General features: G+C 45.0%; 2 protein-coding genes across 2 annotated transcripts; one reads left to right on the top strand and one right to left on the bottom strand.

Annotated features, from left to right (window-relative positions):
- Positions 1–7452: 7452 nt before the first annotated feature.
- LOC123122421 (probable 26S proteasome non-ATPase regulatory subunit 3) lies at positions 7453–10960 on the top strand. The gene is made up of 8 exons (XM_044542619.1): positions 7453–7683; positions 7806–7996; positions 8790–8927; positions 8998–9134; positions 9276–9330; positions 9419–9529; positions 9738–9977; positions 10058–10960. Exons 1-8 carry the CDS (start codon positions 7578–7580, stop codon positions 10568–10570), a joined length of 1491 nt encoding a protein of 496 aa, XP_044398554.1. The 5' UTR covers positions 7453–7577; the 3' UTR covers positions 10571–10960.
- A 307-nt stretch (positions 10961–11267) lies between these two features.
- Positions 11268–15146, bottom strand: LOC123122419 (probable leucine-rich repeat receptor-like protein kinase At1g35710). Its single transcript, XM_044542618.1, has 3 exons — positions 15037–15146; positions 11841–14938; positions 11268–11743 (listed from the first exon to the last, which is right to left on the bottom strand). The coding sequence occupies exons 2-3, from the start codon at positions 14902–14904 to the stop codon at positions 11460–11462; spliced, it is 3348 nt and encodes a 1115-aa protein (XP_044398553.1). The 5' UTR covers positions 14905–14938; positions 15037–15146; the 3' UTR covers positions 11268–11459.
- Positions 15147–24649: the final 9503 nt, after the last annotated feature.

Below are 24649 nucleotides of genomic sequence, written 5' to 3'. Positions count from 1 at the left end.
GGGCACTCCTTTGTCGATTTCTGCAACTGGAGCTATGTTTCTGAAACATGCGTCGTGTTGCAATGCTTGGCCTCGTATGCTCTAACGTCGGGCACTCCTCCGACGCTTTGTGCAACTGAGGATATGCTTCCGAAACAAGAGCCATGTTGCAGAAGAAAAACTTCAGCGTCGAACCATTTTTTTCTGAAACAAGATCTATGTTGCAGAAACTTTCTGAAACTAGACCAAGTTGCTGAAAAAACTTCACCAACAAACCTTTTTTTTCTGAAACAAGACTTCCGTTGCAGAAACCTTCTGAAACAATACGCTTGTTGAAATATAAATGGTTGCACGGGACTGGTGGCCAGCGTGAGCGCTCGATCAAAATGGATCTGACGGCTACGCAGGCGGCGGACACTGCGCGTGCATCAGTCGACTGAAGGATAGCGTTTTCCTTTCTAAAAGTCAAACTTCACCAAGTTTATAAAGAAAATTATCTTCACCTTTAATACTAATTCATGATGATTATAATGGTATTAAGTTGATATTCTAGATTGATATATTTTTCATAAACTTGATCAGAATTTACTTTTTTGACTTTAACAAAACTTGTATGCATTGTATGAAACGGATGGAGTACAAAGATATTCTAAAGGCAACTAATATAATTAACCTACATACTCCGTCTCAAAAATATTGTCTTAGATTTGTCTAATATCTAGTCACGTTTTAGTGTTGGATGCATGTGTATCTAGAAAAATCTGAGACAAGAATTTTGAGATGAAGGTAATATATCTAATATAAACCTAATAATAAAGGGAGGTGCGGCGAACCAACCCGTGATTGAATGGTTAGAGGGACAGTGGTATCTCCAGCCCACCAGGGTTCAAGTCTTCGTAAATCTCAAGCTGATATGCCGGTTCAGTCTGTCGAAGGTGCTCATAGGGATAGGATGTGCGTGTGTGCATTCATAGGGGTGGGTGTATGCGCGTATGTATGAGCGCTTCCATTTGTACTGTGTTAAAAACAAAAAATAAAGGGAGGTGCGTTTCTCTGAATTTTTTGGTCTATTCACTGTATAGAATTATTTTATTGCGTACCTATTTGAGGTGGTACTAAAAAGGTTGTCCGTCCATGCAATTTTTTTTTTCTGGCTGAGCCTCCAAGCAAATAAATTTTCGGGCTGGGCCTCCAAGCCGTGCAATCAAGGAGCCTGCTCCGCTTATATATTTCCTTCAATTGTGCCACAGGGAGTCAATCCCCTACATGGGCCAAGGGGCCCATTCCACATTTTTTTTCTTCTGATTGAGCTGCACGGATTTTTTCCCTTCAGTTGTGCCATAAGGAGTCAGCCGCCTATGTGGGCCAACGTGCCTGCTCTAAATCTTTTTTTTCATTTGATTGAGCCGCAGAAAATAATAAATGCACAAAAATAAATTAACATTTTCTTTATAACCTACGCTCCGAGTAGGTTGACTGCAATTACATAACGCATGCTGCTGGGCCTGAAAAAGAAACCACCAACTCAATAAGTCGCTCTTCCTATTATCATTAAATAGTACCACCCCACACCCTTAGAACCAAAACCACCAATTTATATACATCTTGGAGTTGCCTGTTATCGACCAACTCGATAAGTCGGCTTGGGAATCAATAAGTGGAGGATGAGGATGGTGACGTGAAAAGAAGAGAATGAGTCCCACTAAAGAAAGGAAGAAATATGTTGTCCTATGTGGGCTAATTAAGTGGTGTGCAATTAAACGACTTGATGTATAATTAAAGGAGGTTGCATGTTGTGCATATTGGGAAGATTGCATCGATGAATGTGAAGAAACTTGTTGTCCGGGGTACTAGAGGAGCTCTCCGAGAGAGAGGAGGAGGACAGTAGGGCGGGACAAACGGAAATAAGTGAACATATGAGATGGGAACAATGTCTCCGTTGCGACAGAAGAAAATAAGTGGACGTATGAGACGAGAACAATGCCTCCCATTACAACACATGTGCATTTGTGCTAGTATTGAAATATGAACATAAGGATAAAAAGTTCGTCGATGAGCGTGCCATTATGATTGTGCTTTCTTTTTCAGTACATGTCAAACAAACAATTAGAGCATGTCATTCTTTCAAATTTTATACAAACCGCATACAATTTCTTTTGGTGTTGTGTCATATTATAGATCTTCAATTTAATTATTTCTCTCTATGTATTTTGAATACCTTTTTAAAAAGAAAATAGGGGTTACTCGGTTCCATTTTATTAGAATGAAACCACATATCACCGCTTACAACGCTCAGGTTGCGCTAGAGTAGCTGAGCACATGTATTGAAGATGAAACACCACAGATTTCTCTTATTTGTATTAGCTTTTAGGATATATATGGTTTAGGGAGTTCCAATGCATTTCTTCTCTGTTTAGGCTCGATATGTTAGCTAGATATCCAAACGGTGTTTTAATGCGGAAATAGTGGTATGGTATACAAGATTTTGAGAACATGATACAAATTTAGATTGTTCAAATTATTTAATGTTGAAAACTTGCAAATATAATATGGGTTTTGTAAAACCAAGTTGGTATTGGTGATTCAAATGTAACTTTGGGACTGTTGGACCATTTTCTCCATGAATATTCTTTTTTATTTTGATATATCTAATTTCCATGTTTTTTAATCTCTAGCGTGGATGCCTTAATTTACTTGCATGTGTTATGTATTGACAAGTGGGCATTCAACAATATATATTGAATATTTGTGGATTTAAAAAGATTCAAGGAATGCACTAAGATTCATAAATTTGGAGTTAATAACCTAGGTAGGGTTTGCAGATTTCTTGATTATATAAGTTGTACTAGTTATTATGGTTTATACTTTTAGTTCAAGCTTGAGTTACATGTTTACTACAGTTTTCCTCCACCTGAATGTATTTATGACAATAGAATGTAAGGTAGCTAGTATGTTTTTGTAGTGTGATGTCCCACGGGTTTAGGGGTCAATTGTAGATCTTTTCAATGAATAAACGTATCGATCCCACAAAGAGCTGAAGAAAATCATTAAATGTAAAAATAGCAAGGATTCAGTGCAAATGCTAAAATGGTGTGATTGTGTTGTGAATTGTAAGGTAAATCAATAACGAAACATGACTAACAACAAAATATAAAATAATGTGGCAAGTTCCCTAGTAATGCTAAGTAAAAAATGGTTGTGTTACTTATGATGGTCAAACACTTTTCAGGATGGCGGTTGTATAGTTGTCAACACCATACATGACTTGCATTGATTATTGTTACTTATTCGGTGTTGTAGAGATAGAGCCTAAGATAATGTGCTGCACGCATACTTATGATTGTGCTCTTACAAGCAATCCATGGCTACTTAGATTTATGAAGGTAAAGACCCAACCATAACTTCCTATATGGTCCCTATTCACCCCTCATATTATAATTTGTAAACTCGGGAATGGTAATTTCATTGTGGCTTCCCGTCCTAAATTTACTATGACACGATGCTCTCCTCTATTCACATATAGGTGACGTGTCATTCATCCGACGTTCGCATAACACCACTAGATAATTACACTGCAACATGATCAACCAACAATCTTTACTGCAAAAACATATGAAACTTGACAACTAGCTTTCTCCCATATCCTCAAGAACACAAGGAAACTACCCCACAATGCATCATGGTGAACATATTCAATATGGTAATGATAATTGCACCAATCTGAAAAGTAATGATCTTTCACCAATAATACATAAGGCATCAACTACCAATACAACAATTAACACCAACATGTTGTAATGGTAAGCAATCCACACTTGGTTGTACAAAGATGAATGGGATGAGAATGGCGGTGATGGTGTTGTTGATGGACATGGTGAAGATGGCTTGGGTGAAGATGCCCCCTTGATGCCCTCAAGTCAGTGATGACAATTGCTTCGAGTTCCCCTGGCCTAAGGGGGGCAGATCTGGCTTGAAACAACCCTCCAGATAAGAATAGGTTTCCACCTCGCATCGGTGGCGAAAAAATTAGAGAAACATGGATATGGACCAAGTCCTCAAAAGTTACCATATAGGACCAGTGGGGTCACCAGAGGCCACCTGCGGGTGCGCCTAGGCACCTTAGGGCCCACCTGACAACCCCCTTCTGGCTCCTAGGCTCTTCTTTGTGCAAAACTTCGTGAACTAATATTTTTTTCTAGGGTTATGGCAGGGTACTTTCTTCACGATGGTCCAAATTCTAGCATTGACATCATCACTGACAATTATTTCATGGATTTTATGCATTATAAGATAAACCACTATTTAATGATGCAAAAGCAATTGAAATGGCATAAAAGTACATTATTTATCCTTTAAATTTGTGATCCAAAATGCACGTATCATAGTGTTGGTACCTGCTACCTCTTGAGCACTGCGTTGGTTTTCCCTTGAAGAGGAAAGGGTGATGCAGCAAAGTAGCGTAAGTATTTCCCTCAGTTTTTGAGAACCAAGGTATCAATCTAGTAGGAGACCACGCTCAAGTCCCACGCACCTACACAAACAAATAAGAACCTTGCAACCAATGCGGTAAAGGGGTTGTCAATCCCTTCACGGCCACTTGCAAAAGTGAGATCTGATAGAGATGATAAGATAATATTTTTGGTATTTTTATGATAAAGACTAAAAGTAAAGAAAGCAAAATAAACGGCGATAGAAATAGCTTGTTGACGGGAGATTAATATGATGGAGAATAGACCCGGGGGCCATATGTTTCACTAGTTGCTTCTCTCAAGATTGCATAAGTATTACGGTGGGTAAACGAATTACTGTCGAGCAATTGATAGAATTGAGCATAGTTATGAGAATATCTAGGTATGATCATGTATATAGGCATCACGTCCGTGACAAGTAGACCGACTCCTGCCTGCATCTACTACTATTACTCCACACATCGACCGCTATCCAGCATGCATCTAGAGTATTAAGTTCATAAGAACGGAGTAACGCTTTAAGCAAGATGACATGATGTAGAGGGATAAACTCATGCAATATGATATAAACCCCATCTTTTTATCCTCGATGGCAACAATACAATACGTGTCGTTTCCCCTACTGTCACTGGGATCGAGCACCGCAAGATTGAACCCAAAGCTAAGCACTTCTCCCATTGCAAGAAAGATCAATCTAGTAGGCCAAACCAAACTGATAATTCGAAGAGACTTGCAAAGATAACCAATCATACATAAAAGAATTCAGAGGAGATTCAAATATTGTTCATAGATAATCTTGATCATAAACCCACAATTCATCGGATCTCGACAAACACACCGCAAAAGAAGAGTTACATCAAATAGATCTCAAAAAGAATCGAGGAGAACTTTGTATTGAGATCCAAAGAGAGAGAAGAAGCCATCTAGCTAATAACTATGGACCCGAAGGTCTGAGGTAAACTACTCACACATCATCAGAGAGGCTATTGTGTTGATGTAGAAGCCCTCCGTGATCAATGCCCCCTCCGGCAGGACACCGGAAAAGGCCCCAAGATGGGATCTCACGGGTACAAAAGGTTGCGGCGGTGGAAATAGGGTTTTGGCTCAGTATCTGATGTTTCCAGGGTATATGAGTATATATAGGCGAAAGAGGTCGGTCAGGAGAGCTACGAGGGGCCCACGAGGGTGGAGGGCGCGCCAGGGGGTAGGCGCGCCCCCTGCCTCGTGGCCTCCTCGTTGATTGCTTGACGTCCACTCCAAGTCCTCTGGATCACGTTTGTTCCGAAAATCACGTTCCCGAAGGTTTCATTCCGTTTGGACTCCGTTTGATATCCTTTTCCTTCGAAACACTGAAATAGGCAAAAAGAACAGCAATTCGGGCTGGGCCTCCGGTTAATAGGTTAGTCCCAAGAATAATATAAAAGTGTATAATAAAGCCCATTAAACATCCAAAACAGAATATATAATACTCCCTCCGTTCCTAAATATTTGTCTTTCTAGATATTTCAACAAGTGACTACATACGAAGCAAAGTGAGTGAATCTACACTCTAAAATGTGTCTACATGCATCCGTATGTTGTAGTCCATTTGAAATGTTAGAAAGACAAATATTTCGGAACGGAGGGAGTAGCATGGAACAATAAAAAATTATAGATATGTTGGAGACGTATCAGTACCGGTGAGACAGGTTATAATATTGGTACGTAACTACATCAACTAAGGCATGCACACATGCCCCTATATGCCAGATGACCTAAATTTTATTAAATCACAATCAATTCTGCTCAACTGTTGGATGTCTCGTCTATTGCTTTCATTTACAACCAACCCACTTTTTTTACTTCGTTTTGACAATTACTACAACTATCGAATCCAACATTGCTTGTCTATATACATGATCATTCTTATGATTTTGTTTGATATATCTAAGTTACCTCACAAAGAAATCAAAGGAGCATCCATGACTGCTTTATAATGGTATAGGACTCTCAAAACACCTAAATAGGAAAGGGTCTGTCTATTTGGCAGTTTACTGATTTCTAATTTGGTATAAACTTTTTTTACACCATATAACACTAACACATGACACTATCAAGTTGTCTAATTTCCAATTCGATGTCAATCAAAATTTTGCACCGTACAAACAACAACACATGTCACTGATAAAGAAAAACTCATTTTACATCAAACTCCCAATTACAACCTTGCATGACATGATTTACATGTATTAGAGCTTTTTAGAAACACGTGTAATGGACAACTTATTATTCCAGATAAAGATTTCGCAACAAAAAAGGCATAAGGAAATTATTCTACCAAATTATGACCTTTCACCATGAACTATTTAGAGAACAAGTGATCCTATATTTGTCATAATATTAAAATTTACACTTTTATAACCACGATACATTGGTAATCACTATTAACATGCAAATATGGACTTGATGGAACTAGCAGCACAAAAAGATAAAACCAAAAAATGGAAATAGAAGAAAAAGCCAAAATTAAACCAGGGCAGAACCACCATCCATGCCAAGGTCTCTTCCCTAAAATAAAGAATTAAATAATTAGGTACCAAAAGCAACCCACTAGATAAAATACTCATCATCAATAAATAAAAAAGCAAAAAACAAATAGGCACAAGAAGAGAAGAATTAGAGAGTAAGAAAACCCTGATGCAAAGATGAAAAAGATCATTCAACTAAAATAATTCCAGTACGATTAGAATTTAAAGGAAAAGTGTCTAACGTGCGCGAATGCAAAATAATTATATCAAGAGACTTGAGCGGATGGGAATTTGTCAGCTAAAATAGAGTGCGAATGAATCCTAAAGAAAAATTCTCAAGGATTCTAATCCTACAAGCCAAACAATCAACATAGAAAAAAAGTACGGAGAATCCAAACCCTCCAGAAATCTTTATGAAATTAGTTTGGATCAAAAGAGCCCTCGAGTTTGTTTATTTACATTTGTGACCCTATTCGTTTCGTGTTGGCGTCACCGTAGGAAGCACTCATATTCATCGATCTGTTTCTAATTTTACCCTGACACCTCCTCCGGCCTTCCATTCACTCCCCCTGTTGCGCCGCACGCACTACCCCTCTCCCTCGACCTCGTCGCCGACGCCGCGATGCCGGAGGACGTCGAGATGAACGACTCCGCCCAGCCCGCGGCCGTCGCCGCTCCTGCGGCCGCCGACGCGCCCGCGCCCGCGCCGGTTCTCTCCACCCTGCAGCGTGAGTAACCCGTCCCTCTCGCCCCCCAGCGCCCCCGTCCCCCAAAACCCTAGCTCAGCTTCCGGCGCCGTGGGCGCTCAGCGGGCGGTAGCTCACGTGTGTCTGCCACGCCGTGCCTGCAGATCTGAAGGAGATCGCGTCGGTGGTCGAGGCGGGGTCGCTGACCAAGGAGGTCCGCCGGATCTCCCGCGCCGTCCGCCTCACCGTCGCCCTCCGCCGCCGCCTCGCCGCCCCCGACGTCGCGGCCTTCCTCGCTTTCGCGCTGCCCCCTTCCTCCGAGGCCTTCACCCGCCTCTCCCCGCTCCTCCCCAAGGTATTTTTTCTGCCTGCAACTTCAGAGCTCTCGTGATTTGTAATAAACACGCAATTGTGCCTGAATCTGATGACACTGTCAAGGACGTGAGCGTCTGATGCTATGTTTGTTAATCTACATGTGTTACATGTGTCTTGGCTGCCGATTGACATGGTAGATCGTTCTGGATTGATTGGCCTTTTAGAAGTAAAATGTGAACTCATAATCTAGGCCATTGTGGTAGAGTAACTGTCATTCGGCTACTGTATGGTGATGCAATGCAAGCCTTTAGATTTTCGGATTTAGTTTCGCTGTTGAAGTTCACGACAAAGTAGGTTCCTTCTATTCTGATGATTAATTGGTAATTGACAGTCTTCGATATCTCGTGTTATGTATGACTTCAGATCGTTCTGGATTGCTTGGCTTATTAGAAGTAAATTAGAACTCATAATCTAAATCATTGCTGCAAAGCAACTGTTACTGTGTTGTGATGCAGTACAAGCCTTGAGCAATTGCATATTTTGCAATTGAGTTTCACTACTGAAGTTCATGTCAAACCAGGTTCCTTCTGTTCTGATGCTTAACTGTCACTCCCTCTGATCCAAAATAAGTGTCGCAGCTTTGAACTGAGGTTAGTTCAACCTTAGTTGAAAACTGCGACACTTATTATGGATAGGAGGGAGTAATTGATAATCTCATGCTTGGTGTGTAGGGGGTTAGAACTTGCTTCGGTTTAATCCTGTACAAAATTTTCAAACTGAAGTATTCTCTTGCTCAGAGGTGTTTTATGTTCATATGGTGTTACCTCTTTTAGGAAGATGGAAGTGAGATGGATGTTGATGCTGCAGCTCCAGCTGCTCAAGTTTCAATCAAGCATGGACTCCCAGAGATTGAAATATACTGCTACCTGCTTGTGTTGATTTTCCTTATTGATCACAAGAAATATGATGAGGTATGTCCGAGAGTTTCCTCCACTTTGTCATCATTAGTGATGAAACATACCAATTTGATGTTCTCTTCAGGCTAAAGCATGTGCAAACTCTAGCATTGCTCGTTTGAAGAATCTCAACAGGAGGACTGTTGATGTTTTGGCTTCTAGGCTGTATTCGTATTACTCGTATGTCCATGAACTCACCAACAGCCTTGCTGAAATTCGTGGGTGAGTTATTATATCATGAATTGTCATTCTCACTACACGGCATCTATACAGACCTTCCATTGCGTCTCTGAGTAACTAGTAAGCGCTTTTTTCTGTTCAGTCCTGCTTTCATTTTCTTCTCATACAATTATCTCTTTGCAGAACTCTCCTTGGGTTGCACAGGATGGCAACTCTTCACCATGATGAGCTTGGGCAGGTTGTTCTGAGACCCTAGTTTTCAATTTTTTAGACATACAGCTTGAATGCTGTCAAATTATGGGGTTGACTTCTGGTTTTGATGGCAGGAAACTCTTCTTAACCTGCTTCTTCGCAATTACCTGCACTACAACCTATATGACCAGGCAGAAAAACTTAGGTCAAAGGCACCACGTTTTGAAGCACATTCCAATCAGCAGGTAATCATAATTCATCAAGTATTTTATTTGCTCTCCTGTTTTTATGCTGAGTTGTTGCAGTTGAAGTAGAAATGCAATATGTCTTTATTCTTTGTACTAAGGCTGGTTATCGTTTTAATGATGAACACCCTACGAAATTGTCATTCTTTCATTTGATCATGTGAAGGTATGTTGTAGACAAGAACTAATCTCCCTATTTTTCTCACAGTTCTGCCGCTATCTGTTCTACTTGGGAAAAATCAGAACAATTCAGCTCGAATACACTGATGCTAAAGAGAGCCTCTTGCAAGCTGCACGGAAAGCACCCACTGCAGCTCGTGGATTCCGCATCCAATGCAACAAATGGGCTATACTAGTAAGGCTACTTTTAGGGGAGATACCAGAGAGAACTGTTTTCATGCAGAAAGGAATGAAGGCGGCTTTGACACCATATTTTGAGCTTACAAATGTAAGTTCACCTTCTTTGGAAAATATACATGTTACTGCTGCATGATGCATTCTTATTTTTTTTTCATGTATGATCTCCAGGCTGTTCGAGTTGGGGACTTAGAAGTGTTTAGAGCTGTTGCAGAGAAATTTGGGAGCACTTTCAGTGCCGACAGGACATCCAATTTGATCGTGAGGCTGCGCCACAACGTCATCCGGACTGGACTACGCAACATTAGCATTTCCTACTCACGTATCTCCCTTGCTGACATTGCCAAGAAACTGAGGCTAGATACTAAGACCGCTGTTGCTGATGCTGAGAGCATTGTAGCCAAGGCCATCAGAGATGGGGCAATTGATGCCACCATTGATCATGCCAATGGCTGGGTGGTGTCGAAAGAGACTGGCGACGTTTACTCAACAAACGAGCCACAGGCTGCGTTTAACTCCAGGATTGCGTTCTGCCTGAACATGCACAACGAGGCAGTCAAGGCTCTGAGGTTCCCCCCTAATTCTCACAAGGAAAAAGAGAGTGCCGAGAAGAGGCGAGAGAGGCTCCAGCAGGAGGAAGAACTCGCGAAACACATGGCCGAGGAGGAGGACGATGACTTCTAGATTCCCTCTCCATGCTTTCAGGTGCTGCCTGTTCTTTACGAAGAAGCTAGTACTACTCTGTCGATTTCAGGGGCCGCAGTCCAATATCCTTGCAGGGACAATCTGAATGATTACTCAGTGCGGTTTATTATGTTTGTAGGAAGCACCTTATTTTTCACTGCAAATTCTTATATCACTACAAATTGGTAGGAAGCGCCTTATTTTTCCATGAGATACTGTAATCGAGGAACTGAGAGCCTTGTCGGAACACTGTTTTGCACTGCATCCTGTGTTTGCTTTGTGGGAAGCTGATTTGAGGATTAGTTCGGTGTGTTGCTTCATTTTTTATGTACGTGATTCATCATATGCCTGTAGCATTGCCTGTTTTCGTAATCACTCTGGTATTGTTTTTGGGTGGCTGAAACTCTGTTGCTACTATTAACATAGAGAGAATTGTACCTTTTAACTCCGCAGTCATCTTGAGGAGTTGCAGTAAGGTGCTGCTCTTTGCACTTGCCAGTATTACTATTGAATGACGTGAAGAATTAGAAGAGAAGTTGAGGTTGTAAGCACAATCTTTTTAGGGTTTTACCCTGTTTAAGTGACATCTGTGTAGTATTTCACTTGGGCAGTCAATGAAGTATTCATGTTTGGCACATGCCAGGCCTGAGCGAAATCTATTAGTGTTCAACAGTATAGCAGTACTTAACTGGTTCACTTGGCATTCATTTTCTACCTGTCTTGCATATCACCAGAATACAATTATACATTGCAAGATTGTGACAATATACTCCAGCAGAAATAGCGTTAATTATTTGTTGAGCAGGCCTTGGACAGCTAAGGCAGCTTAAGTTTTGTTCTGACGAAACAAACCTAAGATGATACATCTGCAAGAGTTTAATATGTAAGTTCAGATGGAAAGATCTCGATGAACTTTTTGCATAGTTGGCCTTTGTTTGGGTGAAGGAGTTAGGCAATCAAATGCCACAGAGATGCACTGCTTCACGTCGTTCGCCTCGGTTTCTGGTCGGGGAAGTCGTTTATCCAAAATTTCTTCCAGAAGAAATTGGTCATTGAGTGAAGAATGAAAAGCTTGTATCTCTCCTGGATGTTTGCCCATCAACACCTCGAGCACCACCACACCAAAGCTATACACATCACACTTCTCTGTAACTAGAGAAGTGTAGGAACATTCTGCATCCAAAACAGGAACATAAGAGTTAGGATTATGCATTAGTGCAGAGTGTTCCATCTAACAAAATTTAGATAGTATTGTATTGAATAAACATACCAGGTGCTATGTAGCCATAAGTCCCCGCTAGCGCACTCCAATTTGACGAATCGGGTTTTAAAATTCTTGCAATACCGAAATCCGAGAGAAATCCTTTGTAACCAGCATCTAGTAAGATGTTTCTGCTTGTGATGTCTCGATGAATTATGGGCGGCTGAACATCATGATGGAGGTAAGTGAGGGCTTGGGCAACATCTCTTACCAGAGCGGTCCTTCTTTGCCAGTTGAACTGGATTGCTAGTTCTTCATTGCTTAAGATAGAAGCAAGATTTCCTTTCTCTATAAACTGGCATACAAGGAACCTGTACTGTGGATGAGAGCAATACCCATATAGCTTGACGATGCTGCGTTGGCGAATTTTTGTTAACATTTCAATCTCATGCTGGAATCTTTCTTCATCATGCGCGTCTTCATCGCCTGGATATAGTTTCTTTACTGCAACCACTTGTTCATCTTGAAGTTCTGCTTTATAAACACTGCCATATGATCCCTGTCCAATGCAATGCTTCTCATCAAAATTATCAGTTGCATTGATAATATCCTCAAATGCCATTCTGCCATCAAAGCTCCATACAGAGAATACATCCCTTTTGCTTGCGTCATCAGTTTTTTGAGATGTTTTCTTGCGGCAAATCAAAAAGGCAATTACAGCTGTTGCTATCGAAATAGTAGCAACAAACATAAGCAGAACGACTGATAGTATGGTATTTTCATGCCTTTTCCTATGATCCACCGGGGGTAAATTACAAGGGGGCATGCCAACAAGATCTCCGCAAAGACCTTTGTTGTGAAGAAACCATTGAGCTGATGCATTGTGGATCCCTTTTGGGACAGAGCCTTCTAGGAAGTTGTAGGATACATCAAAAACTGATAGGCTTTGCATGCTTGCAATCGAGGAAGGGATGGTACCGCTGAATTGATTGTGTGAGAAGTTCACATAGATCATCATCTCTAGTTTGCTGAGTTCCGATGGTATTGGTCCACTGAGACTATTCATACTAAGATCAAACATGCTTTCCAGGGAAGCTAAATTGCCAACACTTCCAGGAATACTTCCACTAAGGCTGTTGTTATGCATATATAATGACCGCAGTTTCAAACAATTCCCGATCTCTTCTGGTATTTCACCACTTAACAGATTGCTCGACAAACCAAGAACTTCAAGATTACCCAGTCGGCCAATTTGCTTAGGGATTTGGCCAGATAGTTGATTGTGTCCTAAGTTCATCCAATACAGGTTGCTTAACTTACCAATTTCTACCGGTATCTCACTATTCAACCTATTGAAACCGAGGTCGAGCCATCCAAGATTTTTTAGCTCCCCAAACTCAGAAGGTATACTACCTTCTATCACGTTGTTTGCAAAATAAATACTCGTCAAGTTTTGACATGAGCCCCAATTTGGTGAGAGTTGCCCTACAAACCTATTTAAATATAAACCAATGCTTTTGAGATGTGGATACACCCCAAATGCTTCAGTTATGTCTCCCTCCATCTGATTGTTGCCGATTCCAAGGGATGTTAGTGAACTGCAATCCCTCAAACCTTTTGGGACAGGACCATCCAATTTGTTATTAAAAACTTGGAAAACCTGTAGCTTTTTACTCCGGCACAAATCTGGCAAGTGTCCGGTCAGCTTGTTGTCATTCAGTTCAATGAGAACCAAACTGGTAAGGTTGGGGAGTGCTGAAGGCAAAGAGCCAGTGAGCTGATTGTTGAACAGTCTCATTTCTCTCATACTCTCCAATTTCCCAAAACTTTGAGGGATTGGGCCGGATAACTGGTTTTCATAAGAATCAATTATTTCCAAATTTGCCAAATTCCCAAGCTCGGTCGGCAATTCCCCGGATATATTATTGGTATTTATTAGTATTTGGCTGAGTGAAGACATGTTCCCAATACTTGACGGTATTGATCCAACTATGAAATTTTTTGAGAGTAGGAGTGCTTCGAGATTCACGAGATTTCCGAACTCATGAGGGATGAATCCAGTGATGTTGTTACCCCAAACAGAAAAATAGGTCAATGAAGTAAGGTTTCCAGCAACACTAGAAGGAATTGAGCCGGTCAAGTGGTTCTGTGACAAATCCAACTCAATCAAGCTGGAGAGCATCCCAAGCTCTACCGGGATCGGGCCGGTGTGCTGGTTCTGATATATGTGCAGGAAGCTGAGCATTGTGAGGTTTCCAAGGGAGGGCGGAATTGCGGCGTTGAGGTTGTTTTGTGCCAAGGATAGTGCTTGCAGGGTTTTGACCTGGCCTAGCTCTTCAGGTATAGGTCCTGACAGACTATTACCGGAAAGCTCCAGATAGTTGAGGTTTGTCAGGTTTGCAAAGGAGGAAGGTATGTGGCCAGAAAGGACATTCCATCTCAGATCCATCTTTCTCATGTTCTCAAGCTGTCCGAGCTGCCATGGGATGCTGCCTGAGAGCCTATTCCCAGGTAGATAAAGGAAAGCAAGTCTTGAGAGATTACCCAAGGCAGGAGGGATGTGGCCGGTGAGGTTGTTGATGGAGAGGTCCATGTGCGTGAGCCTCCCAAGGCTGCAGATGGACGGAGGTATGCTGCCGTCGAGCTGATCACCGGAGAAGTTGAGGGTGGAAAGCATGGAAAGAGAGCCGATGGCAGAAGGGATGGCACCGGAGAGCTGGTAGTTGTCGCTGAGGTCGAGGTTGACGAGGTAAGGGAGTGACTGGAAGCTCAGTGCGTCCAGCCGCCCTGCAATGCCGGCACCGCCCAGGGAGATTCCTCTGATGACCTTCACCGTGGTTCCTCGGCGTGACTGAGTGTCACCGCAGGTGATGCCGGTCCAGTTGCACGGGTGCGTGCCGTCGTCTCTCCAGGACCCCATGTGCGTGATGTACTCGACGGTTGATTTCCAGTGGAGAAGCGCCCTGGCCTGGGATCTCAGCGAAGCGCCGCGGCGTGGTGGTGGTGGTGCTGCAGCTGGAGGCGAGGCGCGACCCTCGGCTTGCCTGGAAGCAATGAGAAGAAGAAGCAGCAGCAGGGCAAACGGGAGAAGCAGGCGATGTAGCCGTGGCAGTGGCACCTTGGAGGTCGCCATGAGCTCACGACGTGGTATGATCAATGTGATATGACTGCATGCGCCAAGATTCCAACAGTAAAAATCAACCGGGATGCATATGCGAAAGAAAAGACATGATGATTCAGAAGCGATAGTAGCTAAGAAGAATACCGGCGGTGTCCGGAGCAGAACGCGTCGGCAGCCGTCTACGCTTGGTTTTGGTTTCGCCGGCCGGGTGAGTGGTGGTGTGTGAGTGTGAGCTGAGCTCGAGCTGTGAAGTGTGAGTTGGGTGCTCGGCTGGCTCCTCGTCCAGGGGTTTATAAACAGATTCGCAGGCACAGCAGCCTCACATTTTTCGTCAGCTGCATGCAGCCCAAGTCTTTGGTCGAAGACCTGGACTACGTCCTAAAGTGCGGCTATATGCCTTTCATACGGGACGGGACCAGACAGAGGTCTTCCGCGTCAATGTGCGACCTAGCTATCTCGACTGGTTTCAATGCTGACAAACACCAGCGCGAGGTGGGGGTCACTGCTCCGGGATTCTCTAGGACGATCGTGCTTTCAGTATGTTGAAAAACAAAAAGATATGGTGCTTACCGTGCCGACATGCATTCTTTGTTTTGGCCTCTCTTGATGATGATTTAGCAGGGTTCAAATGAACACGTATGTGTTCTGATGATATGTACACTAATAATGTTTGTGTGTGCAGTCGCTAGAGTGAATGCATATTTGTGAAGTGACGTCTGCTGGAATATGGTCCTCCATCTGATCCAAAATAAAAACTAAGGTTAAACTTTCAAAACCGCAATACTTACTTTGGATCGGAGGAAGTAGAGGATAACTCAATAGAAATATTAATAAGATGGTCCTGATATATTAGCTATCAATAATAATTTCTCTTTCTTTTTATTTCTGTTTTACCAATGTATAGGATTTAAATTAACCGTGTCTTTGCATTAACTAGATGAATGCTCATGCGTTACTATGGTAAAATAATTGTGCATTAGTATGGAATAATGGTCATTCAACGTCCCTCATTTCTTCCGCCTCCCATCTCCCCACCTCTACCGTGAGCAAGAAAAGAACCAAAATGCCGTCGTCGTGGACTCTTCCGCTAGCTCCACTATCATGTTGCTTCGCTCCCCATCACTACATTCTTTTTTATCAACCCTATCAGCCCATTCCACTTTGCTCGCAACAGTCATGTGTGTGCTTTCTGCAACTATGAGGATCCTCAGCAGTTCATGCCATATATGATAATTGGCATTTTGAATAATAAGAGCAACTCCAACGGGTGACCGAAACGGACGGCGCATTTATACTTTTTTTGTCCGTTTGGGTCGGCCGCCCGCTCCGCGTCCGCTCTCTTTTAGATTTGGGTCGGCAGTGCGCCCAACGCGCCGACCCATTTCATGATCGCACGCACATAGATCATGTCACCGCCCTGGTTTTGGCACTCTAGCGCGCGCGAAAGGTTCGCGCGTGCGGGGAAAAATCGGCCTAGCGCGCGCTGGTTTTGGCGCTCCAACGCGCGGGAAAGGTCCGCACGCTGGTTTTGGCGCGCTGCGGCCGACGCTCATTATTAACAAGGCGCTCCCTCCGCACCCTGTCCGCCGCCCACTTGTCTCGCACCCTCTCACTAGCCTCGCCGCCTCTGCGCCACCATGTCGATGCGCCGCCTGGGCGCTTCGGATTTTCGCGGAGTCCGCGAGCGCCGCTCCGGCGCCTTCTCCTCCGAGATCTGGTTTGGCGAGAAACGTCTCATTCTCGGCACCTTCGACACCGCAGAGGAGGCGGCCCGCGCGCATGACGCGGCGGCGTGGCGCCTCCTGAGGCCTCGTCGGGAGATGAATTTCCCCGACGTGTCGAGCCAGCGGGCGCATGATCTCGCGCCTACCATCGGAGGCGGCAACGCCGCCTCGCCATCGCCGAGATGGACGTGGAAGCCATGGTGGTGTGGTGCGAACGCTTCTCGCAGGACATCGTCGACGAGCGCCAGTTCTACAAGCAAAGGAGGACGGAGAGGGAGGCGAGGAGGACGGAGCGCGCCGCCTATCGAGAGGACAAGCATGCGCGGAAGCAGGCCACTCAATTGAAAATGAAGCTAGGAGAAGCGTCCCCCTGGGACTTCCAGGGCGAGCGGTATGCTGACGCCTACATTCAGACGTCGGAGGAGGACATTACCGAGTCGGAGTCGGAAAACGACGAGTAGTTGATCTTTTCTTTTAGCAGTCTATGCTATGAACTATCTATGTATCCATATTATCCGGCCACCCCCGGCGAGTAGTTCATCTTTTTTTTAACAGTTGATCCTTGGTACTATCTTTGTTGAATTGGTCGGCGGCTGACGAACGAGGCGGGCGAGGGTGCGCTGTTGGATGGGGAGAGGGCAATGTGCCACCGACCAGCGGGCCCGGGGAGGGGAGAGGGCGCGCGCGCGTCCGTCTCGTGTCCGCACCGACGCAAATCCGGCTAAAAAATGGACCGGAAATGGGTCGCCCGCGAACGAAAAACGGACGCGCGTCCGTTTGGGTTAACATGTTGGGCCACCTTTTGTGTCCGCGCCGACCCAAACGACCGGCAACGGATGAAATGGGTCGCCCCATTGGAGTTGCTCTAATAAAAGGACATGGTAACTCCTATTCAATGCGGTTCATCTGGGTTAAAGCACATCTTTCTTTAACCAGGTAGGAAGGTCCCTCCGCATCCGAACATCAACAACGGGTGAAAGCGCCGCACAGTGCCCTATCACATACACCTAGGAGGCGGGTTGTAATTGAGCTCGAGTTAACAATGTGCCATGGTTAGGCATTCTGAATTTGACAACAATTGCGTGCTGACTAATCTCGTCGTCCCCCCTTAGCAAACACCCATGGCCATTACAGTCGGTCACACAAAACATACGGGCGCTAAAAAACTTGCAGCTGCCTAATCTCGTCGTCCCCCCTTAGCAAACACCCATGGCCATTGTTTGTACTCAGACCACCACCGTAGAGCCGGCGTTTCCTTTCCAAAGGCCGGGCGGGTCTCTTGCATTTGTGGGTGTGTCTGGTGCCTGGGCCACCCCGATAGATGGCGTTTGGAGTTGTCATCTCGTGCTAGAGAAGCGGACAAAATGATCATTACCCGTCCAATCCCACGTCCACCGAGCTCGTACGGAGTAGGGATGCAGAGCGATGAAACCCAGTTTGCGCCCCCCGGATGTCGGGCTCAGCGACTTATTTATTTAGCTGTTGGCGTGCGCACCTCCGTTGTGAGGAGAATTTTCGTGTTTTGACCCTTTTGCGATACAAATTCAGGATCTGACTCCAGTTCAGAATTTTTTCGAGATCTGACCCTTTCGCTACCGCCACGGGGCCGGGCGGTAGGGTTAGACAGGCTACCGCCAGGGTCCATGGCGGTAGGGTGCGACGGAGGGCGACGGCCACCGTTTGCCCGAGCTGACGTGGATAGGTCCCTGGCGGTAGCCTGTCTAAACCTACCGCCAGAACCCCTGGCGGTAGGGTGTGGCTGGGTTTTTGCCTCGCAAAGTTTCTGTAAGGAAATATCGAAGTGCCCTGATGGTAGATTCGTCCTACCGCCAGGGTCCTTGGCGATAGGGTCATGTGTTTTATGGTTTCCAAGTTTAATTTTTGCTTCTTTTTAAAAACAATATCACAGCAATGATATAGACCCTAAAATATGAGCTCACATATTGTTTTAGTGATTGTTTTCTTTTGTAAAGTTTTATCACATAGTTTCACAAAGAAAGCAAAATATGAGCTCACAAAGAAAGGCAACAAACGGTACAACAAGTTCTTAAGACAAGTTTATAGGGTGGGTCCTGTGGGTTTAGGTTTTTACAAATTTTATTGATTGTTTGTTTTGTCACAAGTTTCACATAGTTTTTACAAGGAGGCAAAAATATGAGCTCACATATTAATAAAGTTCCACATAGCAAATATCAAACAGTTTACACATAGATTCATAAGTAGGAAATAGCAAATAACAAACTTGTCCACATAGTTTGACAACCCCTACGAACACATAGATGCATATGCAATAGACATGTTTATAGGGAGGGTAAACCTCCCCCCCTCGTATGTTAGGCCTGACCGTGGAGACAGATACAGTAGCGGATCCACCGGTTCAGGCGGAGGCGGAACGCTGGTCGGCATCCGACCGTTCAAGCACTCCCACCTTGCCTTGCCCGCTGGAGTTTTCGCCTCCGCCCTTCCCCAGCTGATGATATCGAACGCCGATGCACTTGGGGGCGGCATCCTGGCTCTCTCCTCCGCGTTGCTCTCGAAGTAGATCCTCCGGCCCAAATTACGCAGCTCCCAGTTGGAGTGCTGCTTGACAACTTCAATGGTCTCTTCCCGACGTTAACGGGAGATAGTTGGATCTCCCTCCATCTCTGCAGTCACTCTCTTCAACTCCTTCACACTCAGCGACCAAGACTTCACATCGTCGGCGATCCGTTCTGCCCTCTCGTGCCACCGCACTGCCCTCTCGTGCCACCGCACTGCCCTCGTCTCCTGTAGGAACTCCTCTGAAAAAGCTCCCACCGGCTGTAGAAGCTCGGGGAAGGACTCGTACACGTACGGAAGTGGCAAGGCAGAAGGGTCGTGTTGGAGATGAATGGGCGATGGTTGCGCCACTGTTGCAGACCTAAACATATGGATCAAATAAATAAAATACATATATCAAGATGTGTCAAATGCAATATCATACCATATCATATTTACTCCAACCAAATCCACAACTTGCATCATATATATTTTGTTTACTCCAATATGCATCATATCATAAAAAAAATCCTCCAACATTCATCTTGAATGTATTATCTCCAAACAACATCTTCATATCATCATGCATCATATCATACAAAAAAAATCCTCCAACATTCATCTTGAATGTATTATCTCCAAACAACATCTTCATATCATCATGCATCATATCATACAAAAAAATCCTCCAACATTCATCTTGAATGTATTATCTCCAAACAACATCTTCATATCATCATATCAACATGCATCATAAAACTACTATCAAGTCCTTCCACATGCATTGCATCATAATTTTTTTAACAAAAAAATTATGAACTAGGGTTCATCTTCACACTAACATATGAACTATTGATTAGAGTTCATATTCAATACCACTACTTACTAAAGAACTAAGAACTACAACTACAATCAAGCTAAAACAATCTTAGGTAAAAAAAATCCAATCTAAGTTAAAAAATATGAGGGATTTCAAGCAAATAATGCGTCGAATCGGAAGCAAGTTTGCAAAAACTAATTGGAAGGATCGGAGGAGCTTACGTTTCTCTCTTCGGGGCCATCTCGATCCGCAAAAATGGTGAAGAAACGGTGAAGATCCGAGGGGGAGAGTGCAGGAGATGAGAGAGGGAGAGGGGGGCGAGTTGGGAAAGAAAAGATGAAACTGCCGACGGGGGGGAGGGGTGGGGAGATGGGCAGGGGCGCGGGTCTCGGGCGCTGCCCGGACCCTACCGCCAGGGGCTCTGGCGCTAGGGTTAGACAGGCTACCGCTAGGTACCCTGGCGGTAGGGTGCGATGGAGGGGGACGGCAGGCGTCTCCGCGTGCTGACGTGGATTACTACCCTACCGCCAGGTCCCCTGGCGGTAGCTTGTCTAACCCTACCGCCAGGGCCCCTGGCGGTAAGAAAAAGGGTCAAATCCCGAATACTTTCCCAACCGGGGTCAGATCCTGAATTTGTATCGCAAAAGGGTCAAAACACGGAATTTTGCCCCGTTGTGGTGTTGTCGGGGTTGTGGAGGGATGTTCCTTTCCAGATCCAGTTTACCAGACACTTTGGTGTGCTGTCAGCTCTACATCTTATTGGGTTGTTGGCGTGCGCTGGGTCTGCACTGTGCCGGACACCTCCTGATGCTTCGTTTGCCCTAAGGCCAATTCCACCGCGCGACCCCAAACGGACGTCCGTTTTGCCCGGATTCTGTCCGTTTGCGTAGGGCAATGAGGTCGTGTCTGGACCTGTCCTGGGATGCGGTGGCCGTGCGCCCAACGCGCGGACGCATCCCGGTCGCATTCTGTCCGCGTATTTTTTGTATGCAAGCCCTTAAACTTTTTTCATCATTCATTCTTGGTACATGGGAATACGTCACCAAATTTTGACTAGAAAAGCAAGACCAAAGAAAACAAGAACCACAAGAATACATTTTAGAAGATATCCAACTTCCATAACTGCTCCTGTAAGTTGGATTAGTGCCTTCTCGATGCATTCATTGTTGATCTGCGGAGGAGCCGTCTCCATCTTGCGTGTTTCTTTTTTCTTCGAGTCTAAAGAAGTAGAGGTTGCTTCCTCGCATCTAGTCTCGTGTCTAGCCTCTAATCTAGCAACAAGTGCACTTGTCTCATCTATAGCCTCTATGCTAGCTAAAAGTGCACGAACATCTAATAAATTGCGCTCTATCAATATATCGTTGTACTCTTCTTCCCAATACCAAAACTTGCATCCATTCTACACAACAAAATTTGAAGTTAGCACAACTAGTCAAATCTAGAGCACAAACCGAAGCTAAAAAAAGCACATACCCCATCGTTTAAGCACTTGATGAACACCCATCCGGGATGTTTCGGCGTTGTAGACACGCGGCGCACGACCTTCTTTACGCAGTGGTCGCACTTAATGAGTGGCAACGGTGCGCCGACGAGCTTTTGGGCTAGCACCGAGCCCGGCCGACCGCCATTCGTGTATCTGCCGGCGGACCACCGACGGTGTAGATCTGAGCGTCTAGAGAAGGAGCCACTGCCTGCATGTGGCCTTGCGGCCCTCCCATGGCCTTCCGGCCCGGTGCCTGGCCAGTCCATGGCGTGGCGCGGCCTCCCACAGCCTGGCGAGCTCAAGACCGACCGGATCCGGTCCAAATCCGGCCGGCGGGTGCGCAAAACAGGTGGCCGTGGTTGGATAGCTCGGGGGTGCCGAGGGGAAGGGGATGGGCGAGCGCGCGTCCGAGCTGCACAACTACAATGGCAGCAGCTGCGGCGGCGGCGAGGGAAGAGTGGGGAAGAGTGGAGAAGAATGGAGGGCGTGCGGCCGGAGGGAGGGAGGGGGCGGATAGAAAAAGGCGCCCCTATGCCACCGACGGGCAGGCCAGGGGAGGACACGCGCAGACGGCCCGCGCGTCCGCGTGCTGTCCGTTTCACCCCAAAAGCGGCGCAAACTTGGGCCGGGGATGGGTCGAAAGCGGACACAAAACGGACAAAAGTCCGTTTGCGCCCGCGCGCTGGGCCGTCTGGTTCGTCTGTTTTACCCCAAACGAACGCGCGCGGACAGGATGGGGTCGCGCGGTGGAGTTGGCCTAATGTCTTGCCTATAAATTCACATATATGCTGAAACCCTCGGAGCGAGACCCGAAACAATTTTATGTCCTTCGCAAGCCTCTGTTCCGATGCAACCCCATATGGAGCCCTGTTCTAGCACTCTGTCGGAGGGGGGAATCATTGGGGAGGCCATCTTCATCAATCAGCTGCCTCCATGATGGCATGTGAGTAGTTCCACCAGGACCTACGGGTCCATAGTAGTAGCTAGATCTCTCTCTCTCCCTCTCTCTCTCTCTCTCTCTCTCTCTGTCTCTCTTTCTTGATCTTTAATACAATGATCTCTTCGGAGATAAGTCCAATGTAATTCTTGTTATGTGTTTGTTGGGATCCGATGAATTGTGGATTTATGATCAGATCGTTCATTGAATTTATTTGAATCTCTTGAAGTTTATTTGTTGTGTAACTTTATAACGATGTATGCTTTCTGATCTATGAGTCTTCTTTGGCCAAGATACATGAGTAGGTCTTCAGAGGGAGTGGTGCCTAGTAGTGTGTTCAATGTTGCGGTGATCTTGTGCTATGGAAGGAGGGACCAAGACACGTATTGTGTTGTTGCCACTAAGAACAAAACGATGGGGTTAATCTTATTGCCAGGTTTTCTTTTATCTACATTATGTCATCTTGCTTATTGCATTACTCTATTTCTTGTGAACTTAATACTTTCAGATGCATGCTGAATAGCGGTCTTGGGATGGAGTAATAGTTGTACACATTAGTAAGTTTAACGTTCTACTTATCACAGACGTAATGCCTACGTGAGATTATGCCATGAATGATCATAGTTATAATTTGTGCTATTATGTCAATTATCTAACAATAATTTGTCTACCATGCCACTACATGCTTTATAGAGGGATGTCACTAGTGAACCTATGGCCTCGGGGTCTATTTTTCATTAATACAAAAACTCCTACAATTGCACTTTTTGCTCTTTTATTTTCTTGCTTCTTTGCCCTATCACTATTTGCTTTTAATCTTGTACTCCCTTCGTAAATAAATATAAGAGCGCAGTGATCTAAACGGTCTTATATTTTTTTCACAAAGGGAGTAACTAGCAAGAACAAGGGGATTGACAATGACAACCCCCTTGTCTTTGTTGGGTGCAAGCAATTTATTTGCTTGTGTGCAGGTACTGCCAATGTTGTTAGCTTGGTGCCTCCTACTGGTTCGATAAACCTTGGTTCTTAAGGGAAATACTTTCTGCTGTTGTGCTACATCACCCTTCCTGTTCGGGGAAATCCAACAACTCCATGGTGAGTAGCAGCCCCCACGCGGCCTCGGCTCAACCGTCGAGGAACCTCCATTAGCTGGTTTTGCGGCTTATTTGGTTGTTGGCGTGTGCCGGGCTAGATTCTACTGGGCACCTTCTCCACGTTGTCGGTGGGTCAGTGTATATAGTAGAGTTCGAGGACGGCTATGAAATGTACCATTCTTGGATTAGTAGGACATGAGATAATACAAGCACAATATGCACATGCTCATTTGAAAATAATTAGGTAAGAACGGCTTTAAAATAGTTCACCTAACTTTTTGGTTGCATTAGGTACTTGTGCCACGAGAGTTTGCACCACGAGTTTGTCGAAGAATTAGGACATAATATAGAAAGAGAAATTGAGCACCGAAAGTGTTCCAGATGATCCCGAAAGTGTTCTAGGAGGTCCCGTTTGTGTCTCGAAAGTGCACGTGATGCTTCCAAGGGGTCTCAGAAGTCATGGAAGGTTCTAGAAGGTTTCAAACATTCCAAGGGGTTCTAGTGGGCTGCCCCTTGGTTGGACTAAGGGTAAATGCCCACATGGGCCTTATATTCCCCATAGTGGGTCGCACCAGGGAGCCATGGGGGGCAAGGCACAGGGGGAGTCCTCTGACCCTTGGGGAGGCCCCTCGTCCAAGTCGGTGCCCCCCTTGGCACCTATAAATATGTCGGGGGAGGGAGCCCCCTAGAGCACAACAAATTTGTGGACGTCGCCCTCTTGCTACTCGCACATAGTTTTCTCTCCCATCTTGTTGTACACCTCTAGGTTGACTCTCCCTCTAGTTCTCCTAGTGGTTCTTTGTGTTGGTCCATGAAGTGTTGTGAACCTCTATATCAGTATGCTTGGATAGCTTGGATGTATCGTCTACTTAGGTACTAGATCGTATATCGTCTTGGAGAAATTTCTCGTGGCTAGGAGGTATCACCTAGCTACGGGGAACGTTGTGCTTCACCAACAATCTTCTTCGCTTTTGTTGCATTCTAGTTGGTGAGATTGATTGTTGCCGACCTATTCATAGTATAGTGTTTTTGGGTGTGATAATGTACGACAAAAAATATTGCAAGTATAGTAAACCTGACATACCCCGGATCAGATCGGGTTCCAGGACGGGCTTGGAAAAGCTCGAAGCAAATTCCCCAAGCCCGAGCCCGACCCGAAGCACATGAACAATATCATTTTTT

This window comes from Triticum aestivum, chromosome 5D, assembly GCF_018294505.1.
Source record: "Triticum aestivum cultivar Chinese Spring chromosome 5D, IWGSC CS RefSeq v2.1, whole genome shotgun sequence".
NCBI classification, from domain to species: Eukaryota; Viridiplantae; Streptophyta; class Magnoliopsida; order Poales; family Poaceae; genus Triticum; species Triticum aestivum.
This window is presented reverse-complemented; position numbering and strand designations above follow the sequence as displayed.

What these genes read in the sequence shown, in the direction of transcription:
- LOC123122421 (XM_044542619.1), top strand. Translation starts at nt 7,578, where the DNA reads ATGCCGGAGGACGTCGAGATGAACGACTCCGCCCAGCCCGCGGCCGTC. An exon ending in AGCCTTGCTGAAATTCGTGG is followed by an intron (nt 9,135 to 9,275) that starts GTGAGTTATTAT and finishes ATCTCTTTGCAG; the next exon opens with AACTCTCCTTGGGTTGCACA. An exon ending in AAGCACATTCCAATCAGCAG is followed by an intron (nt 9,530 to 9,737) that starts GTAATCATAATT and finishes TTTTTCTCACAG; the next exon opens with TTCTGCCGCTATCTGTTCTA.
- LOC123122419 (XM_044542618.1), bottom strand. Translation starts at nt 14,904, where the DNA reads ATGGCGACCTCCAAGGTGCCACTGCCACGGCTACATCGCCTGCTTCTC. An exon ending in TTATGGCTACATAGCACCTG is followed by an intron (nt 11,744 to 11,840) that starts GTATGTTTATTC and finishes TTTTGGATGCAG; the next exon opens with AATGTTCCTACACTTCTCTA.